Source organism: Mus caroli, unplaced genomic scaffold (genome assembly GCF_978045245.1).
Source record: "Mus caroli unplaced genomic scaffold, Mus_caroli_1 scaffold_10, whole genome shotgun sequence".
In the NCBI taxonomy this organism is placed as follows: Eukaryota; Metazoa; Chordata; class Mammalia; order Rodentia; family Muridae; genus Mus; species Mus caroli.
In genome coordinates this window covers 41,617,800-41,631,048 of record NW_028227265.1, presented here as the reverse complement: position 1 = coordinate 41,631,048, position 13,249 = coordinate 41,617,800, and the positions used below count along the sequence as shown (strand labels likewise).

The window sequence follows — 13,249 nt, the reverse complement described above, 5'->3', positions numbered from 1 at the left end:
ACAACACCATCATGGTAGTAACTTCCGTGCTAATGGGCTTCAGCCCTGGCACTACATTCCATTTACAGAAAGCTTCAAAAGGAAAACTAACCCGGAACCTAATCTTCAAAAATTCTGCACTACGGTCCAGGTCATGTTACTACTTCGGGGAACCACTGCTATGTGAGAAATACTAAATGAGAGGCAATACAGTCAGGGAGCATATGATATTATCTGTGTTCATGTGTAGCTGTTACATATACATGCACTCTTGAAAAACTCTGGGTATGAAGATGACAGCCACTGTCACTAGGAAGAAATAGAATTAAGTTATTTTAAGATTCAGAAATATTGGGCTAGAGAGATGACTCAGTGGTTAAGAGCACTGGCTGCTCTTCCAGAGGTTCAATTCCCAGTACCCACATGGCAGCTCACAACTGTCTATAACTCCTGTTCAGGGGGGGATCCAAACACCCTTACACAGACATATATGCAGTTAAAACACCAACGGATATAAACTATCTCATTTGTTTGTTTCTTTGTTTGAGACAGGGTCTCTGTATAACCAACCCAGGCTGTCCTGGAACTCACTCTGTAGACCAGGCTGGCCTCAAAATCACAATCTCCACCCCTGCCTCCAGAATGCCAGGATTAAAGGCATGTGCTGCCGCCCGGCTCAGAAATCATTTACTTCCTCTTAAGATGTGAGCACACCCAGTCCAAAGGCAGCATTCTACAAAGGTGTGAAAGCAGGGCTGAGCTCTGCTCCTACAGAGCCAGGGGCTTCCGCAGCCCTTGAGAAAGCAGATTGTCTGTTACTTTCAGGGCTGCCAGTGTAATTATAAAGCTAATGACCACTGGCTCGGGCTCTGGAGCTGGCTAAGACTTATCCACAAATCCTAGTTGTTCCGAATGACCTTGGCCAGGGCATTTCAGTGCCACAGTTTACAGGTCTCCAGAACAGAAAATCAATCAAGAATCGTGTGGAGGGTGGGGCATGGTGGTGCACGCCTTTAGTCCCAGCACTTGGGAGGCAGAGGCAGGCGAATTTCTAAGTTCGAGGCCAGCCTGGTCTGCAAAGTGAGTACCAGGACAGCCAGGGCTACACAGAGAAACCCTGTCTCGAAAAACCAAAAAAAAAAAAAAAAGAATCATGTGGGGGTACAAGTGGGATGAAATTGTACAGCGTTGACCCCACACATGCCCTCCCCATGGCTCTGGATGGACATATGTATGACCTGGTCATTCTCCATCTTCATCAGCCCTGGATGAAAAAGGTACCCAGAGAACCAGCTTCCAGGATGCTTAGCCAAGCCTTGGGGCCAAATGCGTCTACACGGCTGGCACATCGACCCCACAAGCTCTAAGATTCTCAGGCATCTCAAGATGTTCACACAGCTGTCAAGTCCTATTCCAGCCTCTCTTGTCTCCTACATTCCTCAGCTTCCAAGAGGGCAAGAGAGCAGGCAGGACAGGACCAGCTGCGCACTGCAGAATTCCCTAGAACAATTCCTTTGGATTCATCACTATCAACCCATTCATTCTCCCTTGTTTTGCTTTTATGAATCAAAAACTATACCTAGGCTACATGCAATGGCACACACCTGTCACCCCAGCACTCTGGAGGCTGAAGCACGAAGATCTCAAGTTCGAGATCAGCCTGGCTGGCTACAGAGCAAAACTGTCACCAAAACAAACAAACAAAACAAAGTCAATCAATCAAATGAACAGAAAACTATAGAGATGAGGATGTAACTCAGTTTATAGCACCCATCTAACACACACAAGGCCCTGGGTCCAAGGTTCTGGTTTCAATTCTACTTCAATGCCGGGCGTGGTGGCGCACGCCTTTAATCCCAGCACTTGGGAGGCAGAGGCAGGCGGATTTCTGAGTTCAAGGCCAGCCTGGTCTACAGAGTGAGTTCCAGGACAGCCAGGGCTACAGAGAAACCCTGTCTCCAAAAACAAAAAAACAAACAAAAAAAAAAACAAAAAAAAAAAAACCAATTCTACTTCATAGCATACAGTAACAACCCAACCAATCCTATCCCCTTCTACAGACAGGAAACAGGCACAAACAAGAACCTGTCTTGCCTGAGGCCTCAGAGTATACTCTCTCTAACCTTCCTCATCCCCATGATAGATGCCAGGTTTACCTTCAGGAAAGGGGGGTCTTTCTTTCCTGTTCAAGATAACAAATAGGCCACCAGGTTATTACTGTTCATAGTCTCCTTCCCACCTCTGTTTCAGCCCCGCCCCTCACTTCTACCACTGCTCCAGAGGCAAACCCTAAAGACCAGGAGCATCTGTAGGCCCCCAGTGGTACTGCACTATAGAGAGCCCCGGCTAGCCCCAAACCACCCAGGCATCTCCAGTGTGACCCCTGGAGTTTTGTGGCAGCTCACTGGAGGCAGCATGAGATGTATGTTCAGTCAGGGACTCTGCTTTACCATTTAAAATTATTTTATTTTTCTCATGCTAAGCTATCATTTCTAAGGCGTGCAGATCAAGAGACAGTGGCGACAGTGGAGCAAGAATGGAGGGGTGATGGCACCAGCCACCCCCAGCTTCAACAGGCAGAAGCCTCACAGCCCTCACTGAAACAGAGGCTGGGAAGGTAGGGAGGAAGCAGGACCTGCCTCAGATATGGACACTGCCAGGAAGTCCCAATCAGGCCTCAAGACGGTATTTACGCCTGCAGCCCACCCTCATTTGCTCCCTCAGCCCCTGGTTAATGCATTTGCACGTCTCCCACACACTTATCCACCGCACACTCATATGCACTCCACCAACCACCACCATATTTGCTTAGTCAGAGGTTTTCAGACCCACAACCCAGGCAAGGAGATGAAGATCATGCAAGAGTATGGAGTCCCAGATACCCAACAGTGTGTCCACACTTCAGTGAATTCTCTCACTTGAAGAACACAGATGCTACCATCTCTCAAAAGAACTGGCTTCTAAGGACTGTAGACTGTAGCCCTAGGAAGCAGAACCAAGACTACCACAGCTAAGTGAGAGACAGCTCTACAGTTGTAATTCACCACACAGATGTACAGAGATGTACACAGATGTCCAGAGGTTTCCCTGAGAGCAAAAGTGCACAGGCCCAGGCTGGATGAGACGAAGGATGCCAGAAACATGGAAGATGAGCTTGAATCCAAGGTTGCTCGTCATCCACTGACCTTCAGGGTGGAGGGATCCAAAGGTAAAACGGGAAAGGCGTAGCTGGCTCACTCCTCCAGGAGGGCTAACAGAGCATCAGTAGAGGCTAACCTGGGGCACTGCTGACAGGATCTCAGAGGCACAGCATTCTGCAGCCTCCGGAGCCCCCTCTTTCCGTCTGTCTCCACTGGGACCCTGTGCTCCTCCTGCACCCTCTCTCTCTCTCTGGAGAACCCCTAAAGCTGGTGATTGCCTCTCCTCTCCCTAAGTGCCAACCTGTTGTCCCTGGGGGTTAGGGACAGAGTTCTATCTCCTGCTCAGAAACCAGAAACATCTTGGTAGCTTGCAAGGTCCCATAGCACCTTCGCCAAGGGTCTAACCTGGATGTGGCGAGCACCATGCCCAGCTGTCTTACCTAACCGTGCCCCATCCCTTCACCAAACCCAGATGGTAATCACTCTGCCTTCATGAAGGTAAAAGTGGATATAGCAGGAGGCGAAGAAGCAGTATGTCTTCTCTAACTAGGAGCAACAGAAGTAAAATAAACCTCAGAGAGGGGCAGGAATGTCAGGGTTACACAAAATAATGCCATCCAGGTAACTGACAGGCAAATCTCAATTACAGGAAAGGCAGGGGTAGAAAATGTCCTCCGCCCCCATCCCCACCAGGAGACTAACAAATGGCTCTGCACCAACAGCCACCCCTATGTGCCCACATTGGGACTTTTAAGGAGTAAGATTCAAAGCAGCCATTCTATAGAGCTGCTTCTTCTTTCTCAGGGGAGCCAACCCGGAGAGATCAGGTTAGAAAGACAAGTGTCTTAGTCAGGGTTTCTATTCCTGCACAAACATCATGACCAAGAAGCAAGTTGGGGAGGAAAGGGTTTATTCGGCTTACACTTCCATACTGCTGTTTATCACCAAGGAAGTCAGGACTGGAACTCAAGCAGGTCAGGAAACAAGAGCTGATGCAGAAGCCATGGAGGGATGTTACTTATGGCTTGCTTCCCCTGGCTTGTTCAGCTTGCTTTCTTATAGAACCCAAGGCTACCAGCCCAGCCTTCCCACCCTTGATCACTAATTGAGAAAATGCCTTACAACTGGATCTTTTGGAGGAATTTCCTCAACTGAAGCTCCTTTCTCTGTGATAACTCCAGCCCATGTCAAGTTGACACACAAAACCAGCCAGTACAACACGGAAGGGCTGGCTGGGTCCTAGCAGGTTCTGGGATCTGGCCTACCTTGGCTCCTGGTCTAGGCAGACTCAGCCAGGATCCACCTCCAGAAGTGTGGTATCCCTGAGGACAGGGCAAGTGCTCCAATGGTGGCCTGACAGTGGCCACCAGACCACTCAGACACTCCCGAGCCAGCACTATGGTGCCTTCTAGACTACAGACCCCCAAGCCACACCGCTAGAACTGTACACAGGAGGATGACAGAGACGGCCAAAAACACCTGTGCTGCATGCTTTCCAGCCACTTACCATATATTTTTCATGGTAAATTTTACTGATATTACAGTTTTATAACCTCCCCCAAATCACGCCTGTTTGTCTGGGGTTGGAGGTACCAAGGCACACGTATGTGCAAATCAGAAGACAACTTGCCAAAACTGGTTCTTACTGTCCACTGTGTGAGTCCCAGGGATTGGACTCAGGTCGTCAGGTTTGGTGGAAAGTTCCTTTACCCACTGAGCCATCTCACCAGCCCTAGTTTACAATCCTTTAAACCCTTCTCAGAGTAGTCAGGTGAACCTTCCCAGCCTGGCCCACTATCTGCAATCTTTCTTGCTTTCTTTTGTAAACAGGGTCTTACTGTGTTTTCCCAGGTGCCTCAAACTTGCTCTGTGAGCCAGGCTCACCTAAAATTCAAAGAAATCCTCCTGCCCTCCCCCACCCCACCCCACCCCCGCCTCCAGACATGGAAGGTGTGGGCTACTAACTTGTAATCTTTTTTTTTTTAGACTTATTTATTTATTTTATGTATGTGAGTACACTGTAGCTCTCTTCAGTCACACCAGATGAGGGCATCAGATTCCATTACAGATGGTTGTGAGCCACCATGTGGTTGCTGGAAATTGAACTCAGGACCTCTGGAAGAGCAGTCAGTGCTCTTAACCACTGAGCCATCTCTCCAGCCAGTTTTACTCACACAATAGTAGAGAAGTTAGGCTCTTCCCCAGGCCACTGTTTCTCTTACTGTCCCCACACAATACCTCAGCCTAGCAGGAGGAACTTCCAAAACAATAAACTCTTAGAAGTTCCACAGGCCAGGGAAAGCCTTTCACTTAGTGCTCTCTCAGAATGAACCCTCAAGGAACACAGGAGCACTTCATACATTCCTCTTCTCTCTCTCTCCCTCTCTTTCTCTCTCTCTCTCTCTCTCTCTCTCTCTCTCTCTCTCTCTCTCTCTCCCCTCTCTCTGTCTCTTCTAGTCCCTGGCCCTTAAGTGATATCAGCCCCAGTACCCCCATTATCTAGAGAGAGAAGCGGCTGTTAAGGCAGTGAGAGCATCCACAGAGCCCCATTTCATATCCCAATTCAGAAGATGACACGAACATCTGCTTTCACTTCAAGACATTAATTTTCAATTATTGGAGAAAAACAAAATTAGTCCTGACAAATTGCTGTTGAATACTGGCTCTTGTCTGGTGGCTCATAACAACTTCGGGGGCCCACAATTAGAATCCTAGGACAGACTATCCTGATGGATCTCTCCCTGTCATCTGGAGTCCAGGATGATGATGGCTCCTCACAAGGGGCCCTCTGCCAGGCAACGGTGAGGTGACACTCCTACAAGCCTCCGTAGGCAGGTGTCTGCCTCTCTCATGACCAGATTAGGGAACTGAAGGGGAAGAGCACTACAAAAAATCATGCCAAGGCCTCCCTCCTTCTCCGAAAGATTTTGGCACTACAATAGAGATGCCAAGTCTTCCTGTGTCCAGAAAAGACTGGGGCCACCTCATGAGACTCCAAATGCAATGTGCCTTCTCTGGTGGGGGCTGGGGAGGAGGGCAGTGCATGATTCTCCTCCTGAGACCCCTCTACTTTGACACCATGTGACCCAAACTCAAGAGCCCCAGCCTCCAACAGCCAAAGCTTACAGATCCTGAGTAACAGAAAAAGTGTTTCTCAGCCAGGAGTGGTAGCAGAAACCTACAATCTCAGTATTGAGAAGGCTAAATAAATCAAAAGGCTAGTCTAGGCTATGCAGCAAGATCCAATCTTCAAAAAAAAACAAAAAACAAAAACATTCTATTAGTGTTAGATGTGGTGGCATACACCTTTAATCCCAGCACTCATGAGGCAAAGGCAGGCTGATATCTGTGAGTTTGAGGCTCCAGGACATCCAGGGCTATGTAGAGAGACCCTGTCTCAAAAGAAAAGTAATTAAATAAAACTTTTTGCCAGGGTCCCATGGACCCAAGAATCAAGCTTTAGCTACAGCCTCAGAACAAAAAGAAAAAAGGAAGAAAACTGAATTTGCCAAGTTCAATGACACCCCCCCCCCCCATCTAGAAAACAACCCACTTGATAAGTGATTATCAGCACTTTAATCTCATTTGTTAGGGGCTCTTTATCTTGGCTGCTACTGTATCAATAAGAAGCCAGGAAAATATGAGTGAGCAGAATTCCAAAAGAATCATGTAGCAGTCTTCAACTATGACTTGCCACAAATGAAACCAGAGTGTATGTCCTGCTAAAGGGAGGCTCTTCTGGGATGGGGGGGGGGGGCACAAATGAGGGGAGGTAACCATGGAGGAAGGCGGGGTTTAAATAAATAAATAAATAAATAAATAAATAAATAAATAAATAAATAAAACAAAGGAAAATTATATCTTTAAGATGAGAATGAAAACCATTGCTACTTCCAAAGTCAACTCGGTAACTGAGCTGACATTGTGTAATTGACTTTGCAGGAAGAACAACAGCAGTGTAACAAAGAAAATGTCAGTGTTTTCACAGTGCTAATCTATAACGCTGGGAGGCCCTCCCGCTGTCAGCCAGGGCTGACAATACAATAGCTTTCAGAGGGATATTACCATCATGCTTTTATTCCTGACATCAATCAAGACAAAGAGAATCCTTTTCACAAGACATTAAAAAAAATCAAACCTTTGTACGAGAAGATAGGTAAAGGACCGCTCTCCTTAAAGACAGCCATGAGGAGCAATCAGCTAATTGGCATCCTTGAAAGAGAGAAAGTATTTTTATTTACTGAGTGTACAACCCCAATCGTTGGCTGTCCCAGACCCTGCCAGGTAAGCTAGGAATCAGAAGTTTCCATTCCCATCTCTCCCACTCATTTCTCCGTTCCTGGAATCCACAGCAGGCTTAGAAAGCTAATAGCCAATGCCAAAAACTTCAAGCAAGATAGAACCAACCCTGGCTCTATCAGGCCCTTTTGGGTACAAAGCTAGTTAAGTACTCTATGCATATAATGACCTTGCCATCATCAGATAGCTATTTGAAGACTGTCAAATTTGCCAGCAAACAATGTATTAGAATTTTCCCAACTACCCCATAGTAATAAGGCCCCCAAGTTAGTGCCCACAGTCCACTAGACCCACACATCTGAAGGACTCCTAACGGTAAATGTTTTCAAGACAGAAGAGTAATAATGGTCCTGGGCCAGGTGCCAGCGTGGTTTTGTGCAGGGTGTATATAAGGTGAGTTTCTGAACATACTCGCTCACCCTGGCAAAAGGATCAAGCCATGAAGAAACCTATCCACCTTCAGTTCCATTTCTGTGACCGCAAGACAGTTTGGATGCCTGTGCATCTGCAGCTGATGACAACAAAGTTGCAGATCCAAAAGCAGCAAGTGAGCTGGGCTAATATTCCCGAGACTCTTCCTAAACTAACCCACAGAGCCACCAGCCCACCAGAGAGCCCACGAGGGTGCTCTTGATCCTTAAAGGGAGCACGCCTACCCAGGGCTTAGACAATTGTGATAGAGGGAGGGTCCTCTAGACCAGAAGGGCTCAGGGTGGTGTGACTGGCTCCTCTGATGCCTAATGGACAATGCAGCAAAAGTATGCACTTGAGCCTGATAACTCAGTGGCAGATGCTATGCCAGAAGCATCTCTGGCAGACAAGAGCGCTTTCACTTCTCAGATTTAAAAAAAAAAAAAAAAAAAAAAAGTGGACACCTTTGGTCTATCTATTGAGTATTGAAACAACAGGTGCTCTTCATTTTGTTGCAAGATGACCGAAATCTTAAAAGGAGAAGCCATCCTATTGCTGCTGTGAGAACTCATTCTCCTCCCTACCACCACCACCTAAAGCAATGGTTCCTCAGAGCCAGGCGGCAAGCCTGCACCGCAGCCTCAGTGGTGGGCTCCTTTCGTTTACACATCCAAATGAACAGTTAAGAGAAATCAATGCATCTAATTGCCAGACTATTAAATCCAACATCAGGGGAAGAATTCCACAGCCACCAGCTTAAGAGCTGGCTACCGATATAGCAATTGTTGCAACTTTCTATTCGACTGAACCAGATCTCCAGCCTTTCTGTCTCCAGCTAGGAAGGCTGCACTCTAAAGATGATGTGCTCCAGTTTCCTCCTCCTCCTGTGGTCCCCCTCCTCCTCTGTTAACATGCCACAGCAATGCCAGGGCTGGCTGGTTCTACTGAATCGCTTTATGACTGGGAAGTCACCGGCATTTTGAACCTTTCCTAGCGAATGCACACTAGACACCTCACAGTTAAACATTTAGCAAGATTCTCCTGCCAGAGGCACATAGTTATCTTATTTTATTGCTTATTAAGTTTTTGCAAGGAAACAGGTGTAAGAACCTAAACAGCAATTACGAGACATAAAGGATATTTTCTAGACTAAAACAGGTATTTCTAAAGCTGGGGATCGGTAATTTAATTGGTGTGGAAGGAATTAAATATTAGGATTTGAACATCATCTACCTGAACCTAGAGAAGCCTAAGGAATCTACAAAGGATTTGTCTTGCCCTTCCTGCAAGACCATGTTCATTTAGCCAAACAAATCTCAACCATTTACACTTGCGTGTGGTCTCTGCTGAATCAAGAAACCTGTAACCTCAGAATGCCTCTACTTATTACACCTCAATTATTTCCATGGAAACAGGCACAATGGTGAACCACACTGCTCCCAAGTCCCTAGACCACCAAATTTATAAGACAGACTTTTGAGGTGCTCAAGCTGTCAAGGGAAGACAAAGAAAGGAATGACAGTACAGAAGTCACAAGTGGTCATTTTGGATGGTGGGGGTAGGGGTAGGGTGCATGGACCCAACCTAAGTGCTAATTAATATTAAGAACTGTAATTAGCTAACAGAGAGTCCAAAATAGAGAAAATCAACCATGGTACTATTTATTGAAAAGTTTTTAGCTGAGGCTGGGGAGGGGGGTGTTCATTTTCTGCAGGAGTGAAGAGACTTCTCATGCAGCCTGAGGACAGATCTCCTCAATGTCAAAGACAGAGAGACCTGCTGGTAACCATTACCAAACTACCTGGTATCCTCAGCCAAAATAGCATCAGTGAGGGAGATGACAACAGCCTAGGGAATGAGGCCAAAATCATCAAAGGAAACAAATTGTTGCAACTGCCACGCCACCAGGACAGGCATACAAAGAGAAAAAGGGAAATCGGTCAGAAAGCGTGACTTCTGTAACAGTTATGAATTTGGGTGGTTTGGAGGGCTGATTTTCCTTTTTCTTTTTCTTTTTTTTTTTTAACAAAATCACAGGGCTTTTGAAAAACAGGCCACTCACTCCCTGCCCTCCTGCCTCGGAACCCCCACCCCATTGCCTATTTGCTGGGCGTCCTCCCTATAGAGCGGAGCTTTCCAAAGAAGGACAAACATCCTGAGGGGACAAGTGACCCCACTCCAGAGGAAGGTTGTGTCCAGAGTGGGAAGTGCCCCCAGGGGCCTGTTTGATTTTCAAAGCTGCTGTACCCTAGCTTTCAAATCACACTTTCTGAGCATTCATTCAAAATTGTTACATTTCTGTCTTTCCTTCCTGCTATGGGCTTTCATATTTTGGAGATCAATTACAAATTACGGCCAAGTGACTTTCATAGCAGAATACTCGAGGCTGGGGGAAGTCCACCATGCCTCCCATCAGCTCTGCCACACAGCAGGAGAGTTAAAGTGGGATAAACCGTGTTAAAGGAAAGGCTGGTCCTTAAGAAGTACCTTCAAGCATCTTTAAAGGTGAAGACCTTGTCCTTTCAAACCCTTGGTGTGGATGGTACAGTCCACACTTCAGCTCTGGCTTTGGCACAGGGCTGGGGAGAAAGGGGGCAGTTCTTGAGAAGGAATAAATCTTTCACCTATTGTAATTCTTGTCTATTCAAATTATCTCCTCTCTTAATTCTGCTCTTGATACCTGGTCATTCACTTCTCCACCTTATTCACCTCAGTAAAGGCACTAAAAGGCAAAGCACTGAGAGAAAAGGCTGAGAAGCTTCTGGGAAGAGTCAGGCGGGAGGCAAGGGTCCTTGAAGACCCCAAGGATGGAAAAGTAATGTGTGACTGATGTTCCAGAACTTCTCAAAACGCCTCTGCTGGTCTGCCTGCCACTGGGCTCTCAGTGCTTGAGTTGCCTGCTACATACAAATACATATATTTTGGGACGGACACTCGTTAAAAATCATTTCAAGGCTCATTTCATGAAAGGCTGAAACTCAATTCTAGTCTTTTTCTGTGATCCATGGAGTGTTTTTAGAATTTGGTTCAGGCAGTTTTGAAACACCCACCCATCTGTTTGCTGTGATCTGCCCTACCTTTGCTTTCTGTAGCTTGCCTTCTAAAATAAGAGGTTTGGAGACACAGACAGGGTTAAAGGTGAACAAGCATCACACACACACACACACCTGCTTTTATACACAGGCTTAACTCAAAATCAGCTGCCTCAAAACTGTTTTCCCTACCAATAATTCCAATTCTACTTTTCTTCTGGGTCATTCTAAGTGCCTCTCCAAGAACTGGGTAGTTAGCCAAGGAAAGAAATCGAATATTATTTCAATCTGCAAAGCTCTTCTTTCTGTTCTCCTCTTCCCTGTCGTCTTCTGGGAATCTTCTCTTCTGGCCTCTTTGTCCCACAATCAGAACCCTCTGGAACCTCCAGTTCTGTAGAGCAAGTCTGCCTGCTCCAGATTGAGAAACTGGATGAGGCGCTCAGCTGCCGCAACTTCTCTCAATGAAAGAAAGGAGCCGGCGCTTGAGACTTAAGACCACAGGGAGGGTCTCGGTGGGGCCAGGAGCCCCTGACTCTCCTGGGGCTTTAGAAGGAAGGAGAAGCTTAGTGTCTGGCAACCCACGTGGTGCAAATTCAGCACCAGCTATTCTGTCCAGGAGCAAGACTGGCAGGAAGGGAGCCGGCCCCAACGCCTTCCCGCGCAGGCCTCCAGGAAATGAACTTTTCAGAGCAGGGCTGGGCTGTGGCCAGAGGTTATCAAGAGAGTTGAGCAGGACAAGGGCCTCAAGACTTCACGCTCCACAGCTACTCTCGTCCTGCTCCTGTATCATCTAATCTATCTCTCAACGCGCCCAGGCAGGGGCTGCACAGGGTACAAAGCAGCAGGCCATGCCTGCAGAAGCGAGCTGGGGAGGGAAAAGGGGACAGGGAGGAGCTGCAGGCCCTCGCGCAGCTTCTCCCTGAGGCATCTGCTCTCCAGGGGTCCCTTCAAACCCCGGGCTCTCCGAGGAATTAGAAAGCAAGGGGGATGTGTGTACTTGGCTATCTATAGCTCCTCACAAACGTGCGCACCCTGGGGAGTCAGTACGGAAGACAGCCTGGGTGCCCGCGGCGCGGCTGCCCAGGGTGGTATCGGACGCCCCGCTCCAAGGGGCGCTCACAGCAGCCTCTGTGCTCCCCTGGGGACCAGCATCCCGCCGGCGCGGCACAGACAATGAACTCCTGGCGAGGCTCCCTGCCCAGCTGGCCTCGGTGGAGCCGGCAGGAAGTGCGGGGGCCCGGGCCGGGAGCTCGGCCTGGGCCCGGGGCGGGGAGGGGGCGCCCGGCTTGCTCTCTCTCCGCGTCCCCGAGTGACCAGGAGGGCACCGGTGAACGCAAGCGAGGCCCGGGGCCAACCAAGGCGCCTCGGGGCTGCCAGCCTCTGGGGCATCGGTCCTCGCCGCCTCTTCCTCATGCTGCCGCCGAGATTCACAATCCCCGCCAAGTCGGCCCGCACCCCTTGATTGGCCACGCGGGCCGGGGGCCGGCGCGTTAGAAGCTGCGAGGGCCCCTCTACGAAGCCCCCCAACCCGGGTCAGGGCGAGCGCCGGCGCCGGTCCGGGAGCGGATCGGCCGGCAGGGTGTGCGTCCTGCCCCCGCCGCCGGCGCCTCCTGCTCGCGGCCTCCGCCTCCGCCTCTGCCTCCGCCTCCCTCCGCCTCCTCCTCTCGGCGCTCGCTCGCTCGCGCGGTCCCCGGCCGCCCGCCCGCCCGCCCGCCGGTCCCTCCTCCCTCGCTCGCTCGCTCCCTCCCTCCTCGCTTGCTCGCGCCTCCGCCGGGCCTCGCTCGCTCACCTTTCACCGATCGCGGCTTCGCCTGCTTCCGCCTGGACATGTCCGGGGCTCCGGGCGCTCCGTCGCCGTCCGCGGTCGGCTCCCCGCACCGCCCCCCGCCGCTCCGGGCAGCCCTTCTCCCCCTTCTCCTCCTCCTGCCTCTCGGAAACTTTGTTTTTTGCAGCCGGGTCGGCGGCCGTAAGAAACGGACCGCAGGTCCCGGGCAGCCTCCCCGTAGGGGACAGCCCTGGACGGCCCAGGCCGCTGGGGGACCAGGGGAGGCCCGGGGGGCGCGCCGGGGCCCTGCCTGTTGCAATGCGGCAGCCGGGGGCTCCGGGTCCCAGCGGCGGTCCCAGCGGCGCGGGGAGTCCGAGGCCACTCGGCCGAGCCGAGTTATGCAAAAAAAAAAAAAAAAAAAAAAAAAAAAAAAAAAGCCGCCCCCCTCCTCTTCCCCACCCCCCGCCGGCCCCCGGCCCCTGCGGCCCCCTCCCTCTCTCCCCCACACCACCGCCACCCTCACCCTCCTCCTCCTTCTCCTCCGCCCCTTGCCGGATTTTTGTGCAAAGTTTGCAGGCGTCCGGCCACACAGCCCGGTGCGGAGCTCACAATGAACCCATCTG

General features: G+C 49.8%; 1 protein-coding gene across 1 annotated transcript in view; it reads right to left on the bottom strand.

Moving 5' to 3' along the window:
• Window positions 1-12,981, bottom strand: part of Znf423 (zinc finger protein 423) — a 299,483-nt gene extending 286,502 nt beyond the window's left edge. Inside the window, exon 1 of the mRNA XM_085843729.1 lies at window positions 12,651-12,981. Coding sequence (XP_085699855.1) covers window positions 12,651-12,690 — 40 coding nt within the window. The 5' untranslated portion in view covers window positions 12,691-12,981. The remainder of the gene's footprint in view (window positions 1-12,650) is intronic.
• Between the last annotated feature and the right edge of the window lie 268 nt (window positions 12,982-13,249).